This window comes from Oryzias latipes, chromosome 11 (genome assembly GCF_053564925.1).
Source record: "Oryzias latipes strain Hd-rR chromosome 11, Olatipes_Hd-rR_3.1".
Classification (NCBI taxonomy): Eukaryota; Metazoa; Chordata; class Actinopteri; order Beloniformes; family Adrianichthyidae; genus Oryzias; species Oryzias latipes.
This window is the reverse complement of record NC_136247.1, coordinates 18,843,658-18,865,173: the sequence shown is the minus strand read 5'-3', so window position 1 is coordinate 18,865,173 and position 21,516 is coordinate 18,843,658. Positions and strand designations below refer to the sequence as shown.

The 21,516-nt window shown below is 41.3% G+C and overlaps 1 protein-coding gene across 6 annotated transcripts; it reads right to left on the bottom strand.

The window, feature by feature from the left end:
- Window positions 1–1,211: 1,211 nt before the first annotated feature.
- On the bottom strand, window positions 1,212–20,418 carry pals2b (protein associated with LIN7 2, MAGUK p55 family member b). 6 transcript variants are annotated; one of them, XM_011480846.4, is made up of 14 exons: window positions 20,250–20,394; window positions 13,642–13,699; window positions 11,199–11,422; window positions 8,454–8,554; window positions 8,030–8,182; window positions 6,156–6,308; window positions 5,796–6,023; window positions 4,486–4,617; window positions 4,315–4,411; window positions 4,018–4,086; window positions 3,776–3,937; window positions 3,473–3,675; window positions 3,261–3,389; window positions 1,212–2,272 (listed from the first exon to the last, which is right to left on the bottom strand). In XM_011480846.4, exons 3-14 carry the CDS (start codon window positions 11,323–11,325, stop codon window positions 2,096–2,098), a joined length of 1,731 nt encoding a protein of 576 aa, XP_011479148.1. In that variant the 5' UTR covers window positions 11,326–11,422; window positions 13,642–13,699; window positions 20,250–20,394; the 3' UTR covers window positions 1,212–2,095. The 6 variants fall into 6 exon arrangements, with proteins under 6 accessions (XP_011479148.1, XP_078811504.1, XP_011479149.1 ...); XM_078955378.1 differs by lacking the exon at window positions 20,250–20,394 and adding an exon at window positions 20,082–20,223; XM_011480847.4 differs by lacking the exon at window positions 11,199–11,422 and having other exon boundaries at window positions 20,250–20,385.
- Between the last annotated feature and the right edge of the window lie 1,098 nt (window positions 20,419–21,516).

The following is a 21,516-nucleotide window of genomic DNA, read 5'->3' as shown; positions in this document are numbered from 1 at the left end:
TCACTAGTGAGGTGCCATCACTCGTTCTGAAGACATGTATTATTGGGCGGAGTCAGCTGTTGACTCTGCCGCCATTGAAAAAAAAAAAAATGCTGCATCTGCACTTGTTCCCAACCCTGCCCCCACGCTTCTGTCCTAACATGAGCTCCAGACCACAGCTGAGCTTTCTATTTAGCCTTAAGCGTGGAAGAAACGCAGCTCGGACACATGGTTGGTCGTCAGCGCCATGCCATCTACCTCTTATGAATGTAGAGTCTGTCCTGGAATTGTAGTCCACTACCGAGCTTTTATTTTGAAAAGACAATCATTCATGAACTCTCAAGTTGATTAAACATCCTTTCTGAAAATACATCCTCTTTGAGTCATGGAAAAGGGAAGCGATTGAAGTCTATTTGCAAAACCTACTGCACAAAGCTGAATGAGTTCAAGCCTCCCTCCATTCACGTCATCTTTTCTCCCTAATTTAAGCCGTAAAATGCCAAAACTGATTTGGTTGTCATTCCTGTGTTGGTGAGGGTCTTCATGTTGCTGAATTCTTTTCTTCGTATCCACTGCAAAAGCTCCTTGATCCTCTTGTGTGTGAACCTGTAAGCTTGTCTTTTTCTTTTAATATTTTTTTTTGGTAACACTTTTGCTTACAGAACACAAGATATGCTGTAAACCCTTTTAGACCATAATGTGAATACGTATCACTTCATATAGCTCACTCTTTGGCTTGACTGTAAGTTGCGTTAAATAAAAATGTTTCAAATAAGCTTTGGTTGTTGGGTTTTTGTCATTCACTCTGGTCTGTCTTTTAAAAACAACAACACTGTTTTGATAAAACTGAAGGAAAAAAAATCTTCTGCACCTAGAAATGAGTAAAAAAAATTAGTTTGTCAAAGATTGGAAAAAACCAAGTCCACAGAAAGCTCTCATCTCCCAGTAAAATGTAGGTTAGTAAAAAATAAAAAGTAGGTCATTGGTCTCATTTTGTCAGAAGCTTCTCCACAGAGTCTGAACCAGTTCAAAACCTGAACAGGACCGTTCCAGGAATGACTGAATAATGCCCCCCCTTTGTCCAATATAAATGACTAATGTAAAAACAGGTTTTAGCAAAAAGTGGCCTCTAAATGTTCAAATTTATGTTCAAAGTAAGAAATGTAAAATCATTTTGTATTTGTGTTCAACACAGAATAACCTTTAGAGATCCCAAATGAACAAATCAAACATTTGTTTTTCAACTTTATTGTATTTCTACTAGTAAAAATGTCAAAACGATTTTGTCGACAGGGTTGATGTGGAAACAGGCAGCAGGTTTGCCACAGTTCATGATTTTTTTTTTTCCTCCCCAAAGTGAAAAAACAGACGCAAAACAAAAACTGCAACACAAAACTAAACCAAAGACAGAAACGTTTCCATTTGAGTTCAGGTTTGTCTGTTTACATGTAGACTCATCCTGTTTCTGGGGTTCAGCCGTGACTTTGGCGTGCTGCAACACTGAACACGGGGACGGGGTGAGGCTTGTCACCTTCACTAAAAGCAAACACACTGGACCGGTGAGGATTGGAAGGATGAAACACTGAGAGGGTGTGGTTCCAAACGGCTACAAGGACTCTAACAACAAGGGAGCGAATCACTAAAGTGTTTGCTTTTCTCGGAAGGGTTGAGGAAATGCAGAAATGGCATCGACGGGCCGCAGCTGTCATTTCATTGTGCAGCTTTGGCAGCAACCATGAGTCCTGCGTGAAGAAAGGCAGATTGACAAATCTAAACATTGAGGAAAATCAGAAGGATGTGGAACAACAATAAATTAATCCTGAAATGTGACCAAAGTACTTTTTGTCTTTTCAAAGAAATCCAACAACAAATAGATCTTCCATAAAAAGCTATAAAATAAATAAGCACTCTTTTCATTTGAGTACAAAAGAAGTTGCACAGTGTGTAGGCCTGGGAAGAGATGGGAGCCATCAGATTGACTTTGATTTTTGTTTTTCTCAATAGTTTTGAGTTTTCTCCTTTTCTTTTTGGATCCTTTGGTCAGAATCACTTTTGCGCACACACTGGAAGGGGTGGGGTCATTGTGACCCATGAAGAGCAGCACCGACGCCGGTCCTCAGTACACCCAATTGACAGGGACCCACTGGGATTCAGAGCAGAGTTTGTCCACAGCGGCCTGTAATGTCTCAAAGGCCTTGTCCAGGTTGTCGTTGACGATGGTCAGGTCAAAGTAGTGGGCATAGGCTCTCTGGATGCGGGCACTCTCATCCACCGTCTTCCGTAGATCCACATCCTGCCAAAACGTGCGGAACAGGAGAGACAAACCGCAGATCAGACGAATTTCAGAACAGGGAGGACAAATGGGAAAACCCTGTTGCAGCTTCCTCACCAATGAACTAATCTGTTGCCGTAGCAACATGGAGCTGATCAGGTAACGGCAGTTGTGGAAGTAAATGTTACGATGTGGACTTAACCCAGAAAAACCCAGACCTATTGTTTCTAAATAAAATTGTGTTTTTTACCATAAAACCCATTTCTGATCTTGTCTGACACTGATGTCCCCATGGGTTCTTAGGGGTTAAAGCCAGTTTTAGTGGACTCTTGTGATATTATATGGGGTCCAGATGACCCCACCCTTCCATTGACGTGTTCTCCCTACCATGACAAAGGTGGATAAAGGTGGAAAGATTTCATGTAATCCATGGACACCAGTGAAGATCACAAATCATTGAAGAGAAAAGGTTCAGAGCACTGTCTAGTGGGTCTAGATGACCCAACTCCCAACGTTAAAGTGCCTAGGATAGAACAAGGGTTAAGTAAGTAGCAGATGGATTTTCATTATGTGACTGAGCAACTCGACTTGCGTCACGGAGTCGGATGTGGTGGGAAGAATTCAGTAGTTTTTCAAAATATAACTTCCTTCAGAATCGGAGTAGAAATAACTGAAAAAAAAAAGGCTGTGTTTTTTGTTCTCTGCAGCCCGTTTCCATTCTAAAGCCAATTTTAATTGTTTATAGAAAATATTCATTAGAGATTTAAACTTAAACAAGAAAATACTCAATTTTATTAAAAACAAAGAGAAGAGTTGTTTTGGCTTGTTAAACATCTGTGTAAATCTATATATTCTTTTTTTTAACCCAGCTATGAAAAGGTTGAACCGCTGCCAGTAAGTATGAGCAGTCATCATTTAGATAAATTCTTAAATAAATCAGGTGTAAATATTTTGGGATGCCGGTATGGGGGCGGGGCCTCGCAGTGCTCTGTAGGGTCTGTTTTCTTACCGTGAGCTGCTTGGTTGTGAGGCCTGCGTCCACCACCGCTTTGTGCATGGCTTTGAGGGTGTCAAAGTCAGGCGCAGCGATGAACACCACATAGGGCATGAACTCTGCCGTCTTCAGTACCTTCAGAGCCTGCAGACAAATGCGTACGGGACACAGTTACCACCTGTTCTTCGGGGTTTGTGTCGGACAGGAAGAGGAATTCTTCATGGCACCTGTGGGTTCACATCCAGGATGCATGTGCGTCCAGTGGCCACCACCTCATGGATGGAGTCTATCTTTGTCCCGTACAGGTTCCCGTCGTACTCTCCGTGCTCCAGGAAGCGACCGGCCTTCACGTCCGCCTCCATCTCCGTCCTTGAGGTAAAGTGGTAGGAGTTGCCGTCCAGCTCATCGTCACGAGGCCTCCGTGAGGTGTCTAACAAAGGAGCCGATTCAGATGTGTTTGTGCCTCTCTGTAGCCGTTCTTGCTCTAAGCTTAAGTGTGAAGTTTGGGAATAAATCAAAACATGACATACATGGTATGGTGGTGCCAAAGCGTGTGGGATGGAGCACCATCAGCCTGTTCTTCAGGCTGCGTCGGCCCACTCCCTGAGCTCCAATCAGAACCAGCGTCTTTCTCTGGAAGGGCGGAACCTTTGCTACTTCCTCGTAGATCTGAAGCTCGTGTCTGTCAAATTCTTTTTAAACACATTTTAAAGTGTGAGCCAACCTATAAAAAATGTCTGCCAAGAACAAAACCAGAAGGGAATGTTCTCACCTGCATTCTTCGCCGTTAGATACATCATCTTCTTCTTCTTTTTTCCAGCTAAAGTCCCACAAAGGATTCCTGGAAGACAAAGCAAGGCAGGACATGAACAATTGTACAACTTGCTGTTCAGTATTTGGCCAGATGAGGGCAGGTGTGGACTACTTTTTGAAAATGACAGCTTTCATGTAAAAGCATGACACGTTGCTATCATGTCTGATGCGGCTTCTGTCCCAACATGTATGGGAGACAGTTTGGGCCAAAAGCAGTGATCCATCCCATCAGGCAGTCAGGCTCCTGAAGGCTCACCTGACCCATCCAGGTCTCTGGGGACAAACGCTTTCCTCTTCTCCTCCAGGAACTGACTGGGAATCAGCCCTGTGGCACCCCCCACTACATGGCAAGCCTGTTACCGACGACAGAACCGTTAACTGTAATCCACTCTGGTCCTAAATGCACGAAGATGCCACAGGAGCTCACCTGCCACCAGTTTGGATCCTCTCTGTTGACAATCTGAAGGATGTCGCCTTTTTTGAAGGCCATTCCAGCCTCACGACAGGGGATCAGGTTGTCATTGGCTGGGTCGTAATCAAAGTATGGTCGCACGTACACCTGTGAGGATCAGATAGCTCCCTTTTAATTTAAAAATCTACTCCAATCATCTTTTGATCTAATGTGAAAAGTTTTCTCAGTGGTCTTTTAGTTATGATTATGCCGTTTTAACAAAAATCAAGAAACGTGTCATTTTCTAGGATCTAATTCCTGCAGAGCGCCAGGGGTTCTTAGAAATGTACCTCTGAGTTTTGGGCGGAACTGTTGGCGGGAAGGAACCTCACCTCCCCTTCCCGTCACCCATCTGTTTATGTGCTATCTTACAGCCCCTCACACCCCTAACCCAACATTACCCTGTGCGACAAAAATGTCAAGCAACATTGGAGCTATCCAGCCGTACAGTTTTGAGTCAGATGTCAGCTCAGACGAGGAAAACAAAACGATCATGGATCTATTTGTCTGTGGATGCATCAGAAGGGAGCGGAGCAGGGAGCTTGTGACCCACATGGTGTATTTGATACGTCACAACTACAATATTTTTCAAATGGCATTCTTTTGTCTGTTACTGATTCACGACAATTGCAATAAAGCAATACTCAGAAACGCGTTTTTATTTTATTTTTTTAAATACGTCCTCCATCATCAGAAAAATACTACAAGACCATGTCAAAAACCCCAAAACACCATTGTCATGATAGTGGGTCTTTGAAGAAAAGCTGGGAGAACCCAAAGTTGATCATCACAGCAGTGAACCCAGCCGGTACCTCTGTGCTGAGCCAACAGTGGAGGCGGGCCAGCGGGCTTCAGCGCTCTGGCTGATGTATTAGATTAAAACAAGAAGCCAAAGGAAGCAATAAAAGGGAGCCAGTGAAATACAGTGTGCAGTACTCAGAGCCACAGGGCAGGATGTGATTCTGACTTAATTCTCTTTTACTTTTACTGCCTTCCATTCGATCCAAGTCTTTAAGATTTTGCAGCTTTAGGTCTGTTTGCTCAAGACGGACATTTAGACTCCTGACCTGAGGGAAAAAAATCTAGATATTATGTTGCACTGTACTTTCCATATGAGAGAGCATGTAACTGCAGCAAGCATGTTGACCTAGATAGCATATGGAGTGTTATTAATAGGGCTCCCAGGGTTCACATTCATGTGCAGGGCATTGTGGGAAGGCTTGTTCTTCCACCTCACATCTGGCGCTCACTACGTGTTTGTTTTGTTTGCCACCTTGTGTGTTCACCTGTGGAGGTGCGGGGGCGTCTCTGTAGCTGGGCAGGATTTTTAGCGTGATGCCCCCGCTGCAGTCTTTGAGCATCTCCTGGAGCTCAGTCGGATTGTTGCCGACATCCTTCCCGTTCACTTCCTTAATGATGTCTCCGACGTGGAGCAGGCCCTGCCTGTCTATCATTCCGCCGTGAAGGATTCTGGCGATGACCAGTTCGTCTTTCTCCACTCGAAACGTGACGCCCTGAGAAGCAGAACAGAACATTTCACCCACATTTGTTCTCACTTCTTAATCATTTATAGCTGTTCGTGCACACAGCAACAGCCCTCCAGCGACATGCATGAGCTCCTTCAGTCAACCCTGGCGCCTGCTCACCAGTGGCTCCCCGGCCTTCTTTCGGATGCCGATCATGCGCACCGCGTCGGCCTGCATGAGCGCGCTGTTCACTGCTGCCTCATTGGACAGCTCGGCAGGAGGAGGGACTTCATAACATTTGGAGGCCACCATGTCATGAGCTTCCATAAGAGACTGAAAGAGAGGAGACACAGGAAAGGAAGTGTTAACACACCTGAAGGCAGTAAAAACTGGCCTTACTCATCCAGATTTAGGTGCTGTGGTTCCACTCATCCAGTACAACGGCGTTTCTGTCCAAAAGCTAAGAGTGTGCTGACTTACGCCCTCAGTAAGTGATGTAATCTCGGTTTCCTTGTTTCCTTTTCCTCTCGCTGTCAGTCATCCTCAGTAGGTCATCTGGGACTTATCCTTCAGCTTACAGCACAACGGCCTCCAATTGGAGGAGCAGCTGAGCTAGACTATGAAACTAAACTCCTATTGGTCCGCTTGATGCAAGCTACTGAAAGGTCCGGGGATCGAGGTTAGTGTTCTATTGATGCAGATGATGCGCTGCTGCAAATACATTCAAGACACAGCCTCTGAATCCTGACATTAGCATTCAGTATCTTTGCAGAGCAGCAGAATGTTGATCTAATGTCTTCAAAAGCAACAATACACGTTTTAAGTTTTGTTTGACATTTATATAACATTAAACCCATCAGAGATAGAACGCCTTCATCCTTTTCCGTCAAACGTTTCCATTCTTAAGCTTTGTGTGCAGCAGTTATCCAGAAGCACTTCTTTGTTTCATAAACTACATATTCCTATTCTGCAGCAACACTTTAGTTGCATCGCAGTTAGTCATTAAAGAATTTTTGTTTAAGACAACCGTCCACAATATTTATATAGATATATAAATATTGTGGACGGTTGTCGTTTCATGAAAATCACTATAAAATGCCAATGTTTGATGTTATCTGACGTACAGTTAGTAAAACAGGTGTTTCTAAGAATCTGATATATGGATATATACATTTTAAGCTTGGATTTAGGTCAGAACCATTGACTGTCCATGAAAACTGGACTCAGTGAGTGTGACGTCACCCATAGAAAAGGGCTTGATTCTGGCTCCAACAAAATGAAGCCAATTCAGTCGACATTTTTTCACAATACAGACGCCACCATGTTGGAGCCAGACGGCGTCGGTAAGCAGTGATTGGTCCAAGTCAACATTTTTCTGTGGGAGAATTTGTTTTGAATGTTCAATTTGAGACCACATACTTCTGTAGAGGCATCTGATTGGTCAGTTAATAACTTGAATAACTTGCAACAAAGAAATCATGAAAAAAATTAAAATGAAGAAGAACATGTCTACAACAGCACCAGAGCAAGGATGGTTATTCTGACAAATATAGTGACTGAGTAACAGCTGTTTATTTCTCTATAGAAGTCTTTTGGATTTTGGCTTCTTGGTGCCAGCAGGTACCTCCTGTATGGAACGCGAGGGGGGAGGGGGTCACTCAGTCCAGTTATCACACACAGTCAAGGGTCAGAACATGTGTTAGTGCCCCTTACGGGGATGGAGAAAATGTTTCACAAAAAGTGAATCAAACTACTTAAATGACATTCAATGTTTCAGAATGTACCACCACTAAGTCATGTTTCTTTGACTTCATGCATAAATAAAACTAGATGCTATTATCACGACAATTTGAACACATTTAGAAGTGAGGCCTAAAGCTTTTACAGCAAAATTTAAAAAACGGAGAAAACGGTTTTGCACTGTTCTGCAATACTTTATGTTAGAAGTCACAGGTATGTCACAGAGCGTTTGTTATCTAGACGTCGCCGGCGACATCTCCAGTGTTAAAGGTTTAAAGATCTTGTTTGTTGGCGACTCTGTTCTGCTGTTTTACCTGAAAGTGTGGCTCCTGGAGGATCTTGGACAGTTCAGCGGCGCTGTCGTCTTTCACCTTCAGGTTGCTGATGTCACCCAGGATCTCTGTCACCAGCTCCATATTGTTGTCCTGCACTGCTTCTAACTTCACTTCCTCCATCTGCTCATGAGCCTGTGAGGAGACAACCAGGTGGGAGTGAAGCAGGTTTAGTGGGTAGAAGACATCTTGATTTTGTGGAAACTGAATAGTAATGATTGCTGGCACTGTTTTTATTTTTATTTTGTATTCCTGATGTAATAATGTAATTATACTCTGCAGACAAGTCTCTGGCTGCTTCCTGTTACAAAAGTCATCTGTCTGAGTATAAGTCAGATGAGCGAACAGCAGTGGATGGAGACAGGTCTACTCTCTACATGTGTGCTAACTTCACTAGGGAACTTACAGTGGGGCTTTCCATGATGCCCCGCAGGAAGAGCAGGTCAATGTCTTTCACAGCCGTGGAGGTGGGCGGCTCACCTGCATTATCCATCACCTGCTGCATGGCTGTAGAGACACAGACAAAACCAATCGGCTCACATAAACCTTCAAATGCTAATGCCTCCCTGTTTTAACATCTTAAAGCCTCACTCCAGTGAAAATGGTGTTCTTGGTGTTTTTGCCATGTTCTTGTAGCATTTTTTGACGATAGAGGACATAGATAAAGAAATGTCCGCTTAAAATTGCATTTCTGAGTATTTCTTTTTCGAAATTGATGTGCATCAGGAGCAGACAAAAATAAAACAGTTTGAAAAAGAACGTATTTGTGATGTAGAAGCTACAATGGGAGGGCCATTAGCTCCCTGCTTTGCTCCATTCTGAAACAGACAAATAGATCCACGTATGTCTCTGTTTTCCTCATCTGAGCTGGAATCTGGATCTAAACTTTACAGCTGGATAGCTCTGATATTTTGGTTGTATTTTGGTTGTACCAGTAATGTTGGGTTGTGGGTGTGAGGAACCTGTTAACAGACGGGTCACAGGAAGTGGGGGTAGCCTTGCGCCACACGAATGATCCTGCCCATAACTAAGAGATGAATTTCAAATGAACTACTGCCACTCTGCAGAAACTATGTCCTAGAAAATGGCATAATCATGATTAAAAGACACTGGGAACACTTTTACAATAAAAGATGATTGAAGTGGGACTTTAAGGGACAAAAACAGTCAGAATTAGCGGTTACGTTTTGGGAAGAGAACTCCTGGCTGTTAAGTAGGGCTGCACGATATGAAGACAACTTGCGATATACAATATTAGTGATTAATATTGCAATGACGATTTAACTTGCCATTCATGACTAAATAGCAAAACATTTAAAAACATAATTTCCATTTCTGCAACAGTTTAATTTAAATAAGAGTCAAAATAACTCAAATTATACTCCATATGACCCTCGTCTACATAGGAGGCGTACATCTAACATCAAAGGGCTCCATCTGATTGGTCAACAACGTGAAAGCGTCCATCTGATTGGTCAAGTGCATAAATTGATTTATTTGATTTGTTAAATACTTCAAGCTGCCATAAGATTGTTTTAACACATTTAAGGAAACCATTTCTTGTAATTTTCGCCGTCTTTTGCGTCATGCATATTGCACAACTTGATATTGCGATAACGATAAATTTGGGATTTATTTTGTAGGCCAACTGTTCAGTGTTGTTTTTGTCCTCACAAATAGATGAGGGGGGGTGCAGACTGTTGACATCACTCACCCAGTGGCATAATACCAGGGTCCAAAAGCCCATGTAAGCACAGTTAAGGCACTCAAAGTGCAGAGAATGTGTTTGTCAAACCGTGTGTTTTGTGACATAATTCACCAAGATGGATGATTAGTATGCTCAGTCAGCACTTCCACACAGACACACCCTTTAGCTTCTGGTAACACACAATTAGGGTTTGAACTCTTGGTCATTTTCCTTGTCATCAAGCCACACTCAAAACTGCAACCCTTTAATAAGAAAAAAAAATGTCCTATGTGGATAAACATAAACAAAACAATGTCAAGAGATGATAACAACCACATTAGATTTATCATGTGGAATATACAGTAGACAGCATTAAAGAGTACTGCTAATGTTTCAGGAGGAACACATTCTCTTTTTTATATGTTTTTAATATGTTGAAAAAGGAAAATATATCAATTCATATCATTTAGAAAAACTTGAGTATAAACAACAGGCCTCAATGCAAAAGCAAGAAATATTTATTAGAAACGAATAATGTCGGGGGCATTAAAGCGTCATTTAACTCTATATCTATACAAACACACAAGCACAATAAATAATATGCATAAGTTTGTTTTTCCAAGTATTTTTTATGGATTTACCAGGAAGTCTAGTTCCAGACAGGACCACACACAGTTGCTTAGGAGAGAGCTATAATTCCTGTAGGAACCACACACACAAAACCATAAACAACCACTGACCCTCCACCTTGAATTAGTCATGGTACAATCCTATGAAACCTGCTTTCCAGGCAGAGTTTACCCAAACACACTATGATCTGCACCTACCACGTTTCCCATCCTAAGACCCATTTCAGCTACAAACAGATCAGACCTAGAGGCCGCTGTTTGCTCATCTGACTGACATGTGACCTTTACCTGCTCTGAGCTCATTATGTAAATGTGTACTCCACCACAGGAACGTTTATTCAATACAAACCGGTCTCATTCCGTTCCTGTGTGCACAATTGTCATCTTCTCAATAAAGCCCAAAGCTCTGTACTAAAACAGACTGAAGGTGAATTTTAAGCCCCACCCACTCAAAACCACTTTGAGCTCTATTAAATAACCTTTTCTTTTTCAAGTGGCTCCTACTGCTTCTTCCACTTAAATGTTAATTGGACATTTTCCAGAATTCTCACCTAAAACATGTTTCATCTAGTGTAAAGTCATAAGGAATTCAGGGACAGGTGCCAACCGCTTTTGATTTTCCAGATAAACGGATCTTACAATAAATTAAAAATGCATACATTTCACTACTTAGCCAGAACAACCTTGGAAGTGATGCTACTTTACATCAATAAATATGTATTAAGGCACTTCAATGGCTCCTTGCATCAGAAATAAACAGAAAACGTGTAAAAACAAACATACATGCAGCATCTCTCTGTGGACACAAACTATTATTTTGCTCTCATTTCCTCACCTCCATCTGTCCCCTGGGAGGACTGCACAGTTGGGGGGCTCTTTACGCCAGGTTGTCCCGAGGGTTTCACCTCCTCTTCCTCCTCCTGTGCCCCATTGGGACAGGGATCGTCCATGGTTGTGACCATCGCCACTTCCTTCCTCCCTGATGCCACAAGTATGCTAAGGCTACCCAATAGGTAACCACCAGTAGCGACTATCTTCTGTCCGCTAGGCTTGTCTTTTCTGGTAGAGTTGATGGGATTGAAACCAAAACATGCAAAAAAAAAAGAGAAAAGAAAAACAAAAATCAAAAAACACAGATGGAAAAGATCACAGAGATAATACAGAAGGGAAGAATAAAGTGCAAAGGATAAGAGATAAAAAGTAACAAGAATGGGATTGAGATTAAAGGATATTAAGACAAGCAAGTAAAACAGGAGAGAAAAGAGGAGCGCAGGAAGCAAAAAGAAAAACAGATATATGAACAAGTCTGGAAAGACAAGCATGAAATGAAACAGAGAGAGCCAGATTGCATACACAATTGCTATTCTGTACCCTCCCTCCTCTCCGACTTTAATACCTTCCATAGCCCCCCCTCCCCCCCATTTTTTTGTTGATCACACATATAATCCCACAATCCTCTCCTGCTGGGATTGCTTGAAAACCCCTCCTCTTTTTTTTGTATCCCCAGCTTCACCCAAAGTCAAGTTACCCCCGTTGTCTAGACAGGGGCGTGCACATTCACCAGCCGAATGTGTCATTATGTAAGTGACCTTACATAAATGTTACTGAAGACAGCCTGACCCCAAATTCTTATGTCCCCCCCCCTTCCGAATCTCATTTAAGTGCATTCTGCCTGAGTCTTGACTTCTTATGACTGCTTCAGGTTGAATACAGTCTCCTGTGGTGAGAGTCTGATAGAAGCCTTCCTTTTGATATTTCCTAACAGTTTTCTTTCTTCTCCTTGTGGCTTCTTACTAGTTTCTTACAAGTTCTCGTCTGTCACATTAATATATAAAATGTCTTTCAAACATTACTTGAATGTGGAAACTGCTTCTACCTTAATCGTAAATATAATAGAGAAACGACCAAAAATCTAAAGTAAGATGTAGAAATGAACAGTTTTGTTGTAACTGCAGAGAGCACAAAGACTGTTGCATAATTCAACAGTTATTTATCTCTATCAAATGCAATGCTTGCTATGACAAGTTAGTTGGAATGTAATTTTTTGCTTCAGAGAAAGTTAATAAAAAGAAGACTAGACCAAAATATTTAAACCCATGAAAAGCCAGAGGTGTAAACCCCATATGCTGAAGGTTCTCAGGCTCCTCCCCTTTAGTATCTATCTAGCTCCTCCCACATCAACACAGCTGTGCAAAGAGATCTGCAGACTTTAATCCCCACTGCCCAGCCATCCTTAACCCTACACGTCAACCCCTCCCCCATTTTTAGAAACTGGATTTTAATCCGGCCACGAAAAACACGGGATTACAGGATCCACCACTTGGACCATTATCTGATGCTGGAATGTCTCTCATTTGAAAACATTGCTTATTTTTTGTTTACAAGTGTAGATGAAATATAGACATGAGTACAGTGTTACAGTAATGTTCTCCTGAACTCATTGATCGTCTATGACTGGGGTCTGCAACCTTTAATCCTGAAAGACCCATTTGGTCTGGTTTGTCAGGGAACAAAAATGTACATTTTTGGATTGTCTTGGTAACTGAGGTTTTTTGTTAAACACACCCACATTTGTCATAAATTTGTATCCTATCATTTTGTTTTTGTTTATCTTAAACCAGGAAATGCATCAAATTTTCACAATATTCCAGTAAAAAAGGGCCAGCATCGAGCCTGTCACGCTAACGCCGTTCAAAATCTACAAAATTTAAAAACCAAATTTGCTGCTGATGACCTTGATCAGGTGTGATTAGCCAATAAGGAGCTTCAATGGCAGGTTAGTTGGAAAATACGTAGGACTCTGGCTTTCGAAGCCTGGATTTGGGGACCCCTGGTATAAGGGCTCACTGAGCGGTCTATGACTTTGATATTTTAAAACCTGCATGCCCCGTAGAGATTTGCCCATTTTTTGTCCGGTTTCATTAATTACCCATAAGGTTAGTTATGACTAAGACGTAAGGAGAGAATCTAAAAATGAAAACTTCATCCCAAAGATGGAGTTTCTCTAAGAGATTAACTCAGGAAGTAAATGTGGAGTTCATTAGAAACACTTAGTAAATGTGAAGTGTGAACTATAGAGGATGACCATCTATGTCTGTCTGAAAGGAGAATAAATACTTGCTACAGATGTGCTGTTTACCAAACCGTAGAGATCAGAGTGCATGCATACACAACAGAAAACCAACTGCTTCCATGCTTCTTAAACCAACAGACTTCAGTGAGTTCATGCTTCTACAGCTGACAGTTTTACCCCATGGTGTGCTGTGGAGGTTGTTTACCTGAGGGACTTGGTAGAGGGGGAGTACTATTGTCTGCTCATCAGTCAGCAGTGAAGACCTGCAGACAGAGAGGCAGAGGGTTCTGAGCCGTGAGGTTTCAGCTCAACTTGCATTGATCATTCCTTCCATGCACAAACACAGAAGGTTTCCCTCCTGTTTCATCGATCAACGGCGCTGCTGCTTCTTGCAGCGCAGGAACCTTTTCTGCACACTGAAACAGTTGTTCTTCCACGCTGTGTACAATCATGGACAACCAGTAGTACTCAGCCAATCAAGCGTTCTTGCATCATCAGCTGGCTCTAAACCGTTGACTTAATAAAGAACCGGTATTTTCTGTAACTATTGACAAAGCAGAGTGCTTTCACTCCAGAGAACTCTCTTTTCCTTTTCTGTGGCAAACACAAACATGCCTTACAGTCTCCCTCAAGTCATCTTGTGGGATCTGTCTCTATCAGCATGCATGTGCTCAAATAACATGTAAAAATCAATATTTTTCACATCGATTATGATAAAGCATCCATGAAGAAAAAGTATATCTTCCAATCTACAAAACTGCTACATCCTTTTAAAGAGAAAAAAAATCATTAGGATACAAAAAGTGTTACAAGAAATATGATTATAATTAAAAAATATATATATATAAATAAATAAATAAAAAGAAATACGATTATAATACCAAGAATAGACAAAGCACATTAGTTTCCATAGTTTCCAGAGCTATTGCTATAAGGTTGCTTCTAGGGAACTTTTAGGAAAACTCCACAGACAACAATGTTTGCTAATACAGGACTGAAACAAAAATCTATAAAATGTGTCAGTTACTTTGATCTTCTGCATCTACTCCCAAACTACTACAACTATAGAGATAGTCAAATGTTCCTTCTGTGAAGTACAACGTTTTCACCGCCCACAGAAACGCACATCCAAGCCACCACTTTCAATGAAAAGTCTATTTAAACCTGCGCATATGCGAGTTTCGGGCTTTCGCGATCAAAAGTCTCGTGTTCACACGTTGCTACGCACATGTTTAAGACCATTGTTGGGCTCTACGTATAAAATGCATGCCCACTGAATCCGCGCTGAAAGTTAAACCAGGTTGGACAATAACCCAGGACTCTGATTTAGTAGTGATGAATAGATGGCATCCTTTTTTAATTCATGGAAGTGCCAACCATTTGAAAATTGATCAACTGACAATAATAATTGTTGTTTATGTCCAGCTGGAATTATATGAATCCAAGTCTTTTATAAATTGGAATAGAGCTGTGAAGAAAAGAAAAACCTGGAGCAAGATCTGCTAGATTTCCACTGCTTCAACATTTCGTACCAAGCATCTTCCAACTTGTATCAGATAGTGACAGTCCAGTCAGTGTGAACACCATATGCTAAACGCGTGTTCAAGAATGCTCATCACGTGCCCAGTCTGAACCTACGAGTCTGAACCTAGCATCAAGCCAAGGCAGCATGAGTGATGTTGTACAAAAAGCTACAAAATGATTTACTGGAGGGAAAAAAACTTTAAAAAACAACAATTTATTTGAAAATCAATATCTTTTACCCAAATTATCTTCTAACCTCTCAAGTCTGTCTCAGATTATACTATGTGCATCTATGAATTTACCAAACTGTTAAAAGTATTTGATGTGTAACACACCATCAATATAAAAACCTCAGTTCAAACTCAGTTTTCCGCCTCTTTTTCTTGCATGTTCACTGAATGAATGAAATGAAGCCAGAACTACAAGTCTCCCTGTGACCTTCACTGCCAGACTGTGATGTTTAAAACATTTGTTTGATAAAACTACAGAGTCCACTGGCACAAAGCCCATTCTTCCTACAGTGCATATCTGTAACGGACTCTTCTGTTGTAAGCCAACAAGAAACAGAAAAAAATGTGACTTTAGTCACTTGCCAAACATTACATTATCTTTTTAAACACTTCATTTAATTTTTTTTTTACTTCTCCTCTTTCTCAGACTAAAGCCATCAACGCTGACAAAACTCCCCATTTACCCTTTGACTATGGAGCCTCTCTGGAGCGCAAATATAATCAATACAGGAGATAGGTTAACTGTCATTTGTTATCGTACATTATCGTGTGGTCTTTTTTTTTTATTGATCTTGAAAGAAGCAGACGGCCCCCTGTTGTATCAGCGTTTACAGAAAAAGAGGGGTTAAGGGGTCAAGCCATTATGCAACACAGATTACAGTCACTCCAAAATCCTCATTGGAAGTGAAAGATATCCCTTGAAGGAATGTTAATGAAATTATTTCCTCCCCCAATCATCCACTCTGCAGAGCCAATGCTAAAACGTACCAATCAGAAGTCCGACTAAGAGAGGAGGAGCAAACAGAAAGCCTGACCAACTTCAGAGGAATGTTTAAAAACAGGCAGGGAGTACGAATGAGTCCAGGGATACACTAAGAACATGAGAGACAGAAGCAGATAAAAGACAGTCTTCTCAAAGCCAAGAAAAAAATCTTTAAAGATTAGACTGTGCAGCAGAAAAAGCCTCTAAAGTCATGGGAGCATGGGAGCGAGCAGACCACAGTCTTGAAAGAGCAAACCGTCGTAGGAGCAATCTCCCGGCAATTTTCTCCTCCGTGTCTAAAAGCAAGTAACTGAAGCCTTTCTGGTGAAAACCAATTTCTTTTTAAATTTGTTAGTATCCCATATCTCATTTCAGTTTGAGAGAAAATTAGATTTGCATAGATAGGACAAATGCAGAAGATCTCATTTGAGGAGTTATTTGCATGAATAGGCATGCCATCTTGTCCAATTCTAGTTCTCAAATAAATGAATCGATCTAAACAAAAACGCCCAGATGGAGAAAACTCATTGGCCATTTCTGTTTCAAAAGATGCACCAATGAAAGCTCTGGGTGTTCCCCGTTGCCAAGCGTTCAAATGATGGACAAGGGGAATAAGACAGCTAGAAGAGTAGCAGGGCTTTGTTTTTGTACAATAACATGTCTGCTGTCACTGTAGTGGGAAATTAGTCACATTTGGAGAGCCTGTACCGCACAACTGAACATCTTGACAATATGACAGAGATAGAAACTCCACAAACCGAGAACTAGAAGGCACTTGTTCTGGAAGAACTCTTCAGTTTGTGTTCATATGTCCTCACTGTGTACTCTAGGCTTAGAAATGCTCCATCCATCACTCTAAGTGATTGAGAATAACAAGAAAAGAAAAATGAAAGTAAACTTCCTTGACCCACCCGAGCTGAGGAGCTTCCAAAGAACAGCTCCAGCATGACTGCAACATTTGAAACAAATCTCAATCCAGGACGGCTGTTCATGCCATGCTCAAGGCTAGTTTTTCGCTCATCCTATTCTCCCATAACTAAAGCCATCCCGTCACACGCATCACGCTCTGCCTCAACACAAAACCCTATGTAGGTCATCGCATGTGTTGCCACAGCCGTTCAATAAGAGGATTACACTGTTCCCCTGAAGATGGTCATCTTAGCAGATCGATACCTGCAGGATATTCCTGCAGATTTGCTGCTGAAGAAACATCTAACTAAACCTGCTCATCAAACTGCTGAGTTTTCACTACATCTTACATTGTACAGATTCATGCTTTTAGTCTACTCTTTCACCAGAAACTAAAATCAAAATTCACATCATTCATATTTTCTTTCTCCTTTTGCAGGTTTCCCACATAAATAAAAAAAAATGAGCTCAATTTCCTCCTCTGGCTGGTGGGATGTCTCAGCGTTGGCAAACAGCCTGAAGCCACGCTGTTTTGCAGCTTGTCAAACTTTTCAGCTTTGACCGCACGGCAATTGTAATAATGAGCAGCCCGGGATCTAACCTGACCTGCCACATCGCCGTCGCTGCGTCTTCTCTAGTCCTTCAGCCCAGCGGCGCGTTATTGAGCATTAGTATGAAGGGGGATGAGGGACACTGATGCAAGCTCTAACCATGACTGCAAAGTTTGAAGCCGAGGAAACTGATGTTGCGTGACGTTGAGCAGTAAAGAAAAAACATACTTTGTTGGGTAAGATGGAGATAATGGAAGAAAAAGGAAGTAAGATAATCTGCCACATCCAATCTTTGAATACCTCTAACAACTTCATGTAAACATGATTTTATTGGACAGCCTGTGGGAGAGTGAAGCTTCTGAAGTAAAAAGAAATAAACTATCCAAGCTGTTTGAAAAAGGGTTTGAAATAAAGAAAGGTCTGTCCAGCAGATGATATTTACCCTCTTTAGTACAACTTTTGTTGCATTTGAATGGAGAACAGAGGGTTTTGTTTTTCTTTTTTTCAAGTTGGAGCATTTTCTGTGTTAAATGTAGCATAAGGTTTAATTTAGATTTATCCCATTAAACTATTCTGATTAAAATGAGGTTTTGGGTGTTTTTAACATGTGTTTATATATGTTCTCATGATGGAGAACATATGTAAAGAAAATGTCTGAGTATTTCTTTAAATAATTGTAAAATAAAATGTTGCTTGAAGACGATGGTATTTATGACGTAGAACATTCTCTGGGCGGGCCACAAGTTTCCTGCTGCGCTCCATTCTGATGCATCCACTTGCAGACAAATAGATCCATGAATTTCTCTGTTTTCCTCGTCTGAGCTGGAATCTGGATCTAAACTGCTCAGTTTCTCCTATAACATAATGTATAGAGCTGGACATTTGGTTGCTGCAGAATGCAGGTCAGCAGTTTTGGGTCAACACTGCAGCACAGAGCAAGGAAGGGAGGGTTGACTATAGATAACCACTCCCCAAACATGTGTTGCTCATAGCTGCGAGCTTTGAGTTACTCCACTTTCTTCAGACAGCTTCTCCGCCTCTTTCTATCTTAGCACCACTCCCATAGCTGAGTATTAATAATAGAAAAGGGAGCAGAATATGATCTCTGCACAGCTCTCACAACTCCTGCGTGTTCGGATGTTGAGGGCATACGTCAAACTTGAAAATCATGTTTTCCTCTACTTTCCAGGAAGGAAACGCACAGGAGAACTTGGGAAGTCCTGCTCTTCTCAAGCAGAAGTCACCCTGGATACTGGGTCAAAACTGGATATTCCCCGCCCGGGAACTGTACGGACATGTTAATAAACTGGAGTGTCTTGATCTTCACATCCTACTTTTGTGTGCCCTGTAGATCCGGCAACAGAAATGACATAAAACACAAAGATAGCAAGCCCCTTCATATAACCTTTACCCCCCCCCCCCCCCCCCCCCCCCGGGGGTCTTTGCAGGTCATGGGCCTCCCCCGTCACGTGTGCATAGCTAAACTGCTTATAAAGCTTGCCAAAAGCAAGAATCTGGAGGTTCACTGAGAGCTGAAGTATATTGAGCTGCATTTGGAGGTTCCTTCATGAAGAGCTTCAGATGCAGAGCTTTGATCTTGGATGTTTTAAAGTGGAAAAAAGAAAGAAGGAGAGAAGACTTGTGTTTATTTAATTGGCCTCACTGGGCTTTATTCATAAAACTTTTTTGCAATAAATCACATAGAATTTGTTCTGAACATCAACAAAATCTTTACTGTTGACAAAAAAGGCAATAAACAAGGAAATGTTCCTTTATAAACCAATTCATCAGTCGATTATTTTTAACCCCTCAAAAGTCTGAATTAGTTTCCAGCTATGAGGAAAAAAAATCCCTTGTATTTTTGTTTTGTTTTCGCATAGATTCTAAATTAAAGTAATTTTTGAGCCAAAGTGGTTTGATGTATTTTTTTTACATCAATAGGGGATAAAAATGACAAAATGCACACATTTAATTTTCATACAAAAATGTTCTCTTATTGGTACCTTCTAGACACAATGGGAATATAGCCGTTCTTATATTTTTAATTACTAGTAACCTGGTTTATTATTTTGGTGTGTTTATTTATTTGTGTGTGATTTGATATTTTGCTGCTAAGTCTTGTGCTTTAGAAAACTTTGGCACCTAAGTTTTTTGAGTTTTCATCGGGTATTTTCAAACATAGTAATTGTTTAAGTACTCTTACCTAAATAAATGGCTGTTTTTTAAAGTGCTGCTTGAATAATAATATTGTAAATTAACAATACTCTCACTACAGTACAATACTTCTCTAAAAGCCTCTGAAACCCCCGTGTGAAAGTTTTCTGAGTAAAGGATTTATGTATCTTTCTTGACCTTGCAAAACTGTCTCTTCAGCCGCGTGGGGATGTTGGCGCTCCGCCACGAGCCTTTCAGACACAGCGGGAGCTTTCCCCCCTCCCCGTCCCTAGTCCAGGTACAAGAGCCGCGCGCCTTAGCCGCGCGCCTTAACCGCGCTGGTTCACCCGAGGAGTGGGACTCATCCACAACGAGCTCGCGCTCCACACGTGCGGCCATTTTTTTCATCCCCTTCCGAGATACCGAAGCGTCCACACACACCCCACCTACGACTACAAAGCCGCCCGCCACAATAAACGTAACGAAAGAAAAGATGCGCGTGAAGCCAACGTGCCTGCATGGGACTCGTCCTGACTGCAGAGCGGGCTCCACTGAGGGGACGAACCTCCTTCTGTCAAACTCTGCCTCACAAACGGCCGGACGTCTTTGTCCAACCAGCAAAACAGTCAACGCGTGAATTCAGAGTCCCGTGTTTTACATATGACCACTAGGCGTGACTTACCCCAAAATAACGGGCAGGAGTTCGCGGTGCTACGCCGGCCGTCCCGGTTGGATGTTCAGAGTCCGCTCAGCTGTCGGTCCTGGTCCAGCATCAGACTACCAGCGAACACGATGCCAATCAAATCGTAAGGTCCCGCCTTCTCTGTGACGACACACTCAGACTGACCAATAACATGTGGCGACATGATACAACCCCTTCAAACTGGATGTTTTTTCTTTCCTTTATCAAAGAGAGGTACCCGCCCATTCATCCAAAACCTTTACATTAAAACACACAAAAGTTCATAGAAAATGTATCTGATAAAGAATCTAAAATTATGATACGTTAGAGTTTATTGTAACGTTTGATTTAATAATGTGTTAAAGAATAGCTAACCTGAAACTTTGGATTGTGCATCCTGAGTATCATATTGTGCTCAAAGTAGTTATATTTGTCAGTGGTAAATTTTAATTTGACTAGGAAGCAAATATGTAAAAAGTGCTTTCTTAATTCTTTGGTGTTATGAACATGTTCTTGTGTCATTTTCTGAGGATCATGGAGGACATATAAAAAGGTATCATGCTTAAATTAAGATTACCATTGCATTCATGAATATTTATTTATTCAAATCTTTGTGAATCAGGAGCAGATAAAAAATGCCATTTGATAAAGCTTGTTGCTACAGTCGGCAGGCCAGAAGCTCTCTGATCCACTCCATTCTGATGGATCCACTTGTAGATATATTGATCACCATTTTTGTTGCACTGGTGATGTTAGGTTAGGCCTTTGGAGGACATAGAGACCTATCAGCTATGGATGATGGGAACTGGGGGATGGGCTTCCTAAGGGTCCCGCCCACAAGTCAGAGGTAGATTTCTAATGAACTACTGCCGCTCTGAGAAACTTTGCCCTAGAAAACGACACAGGAATTAAAATTAGTAATTGAAAGACCACTGTGAGCATTTTGAAAATAGATCAAAGGATGATTGGGACTTTGAAATGATCATTTTTCTCTAGAAATACATTTCATAGCCAGATCTAACAATTCCATCTCTGATTTACAGTATTAGCCAATTTAAAAGTACATTTTTAGGTTAGTAACAGAAAATTAACATAACCTATAAATGAGTAGCTAATAAAAAAAACTATCACCAGGTTTAACAGATAACATTGGTTTCCATTGTTTTCTTAATCAAGAAAAATCCAAGGTCATTCTTGTAAACTAGATTTGCAAGTCTTTAAAGAAATTGCATTTGATTACAAAAAGCAATGCTGTTCTTTTAGCATT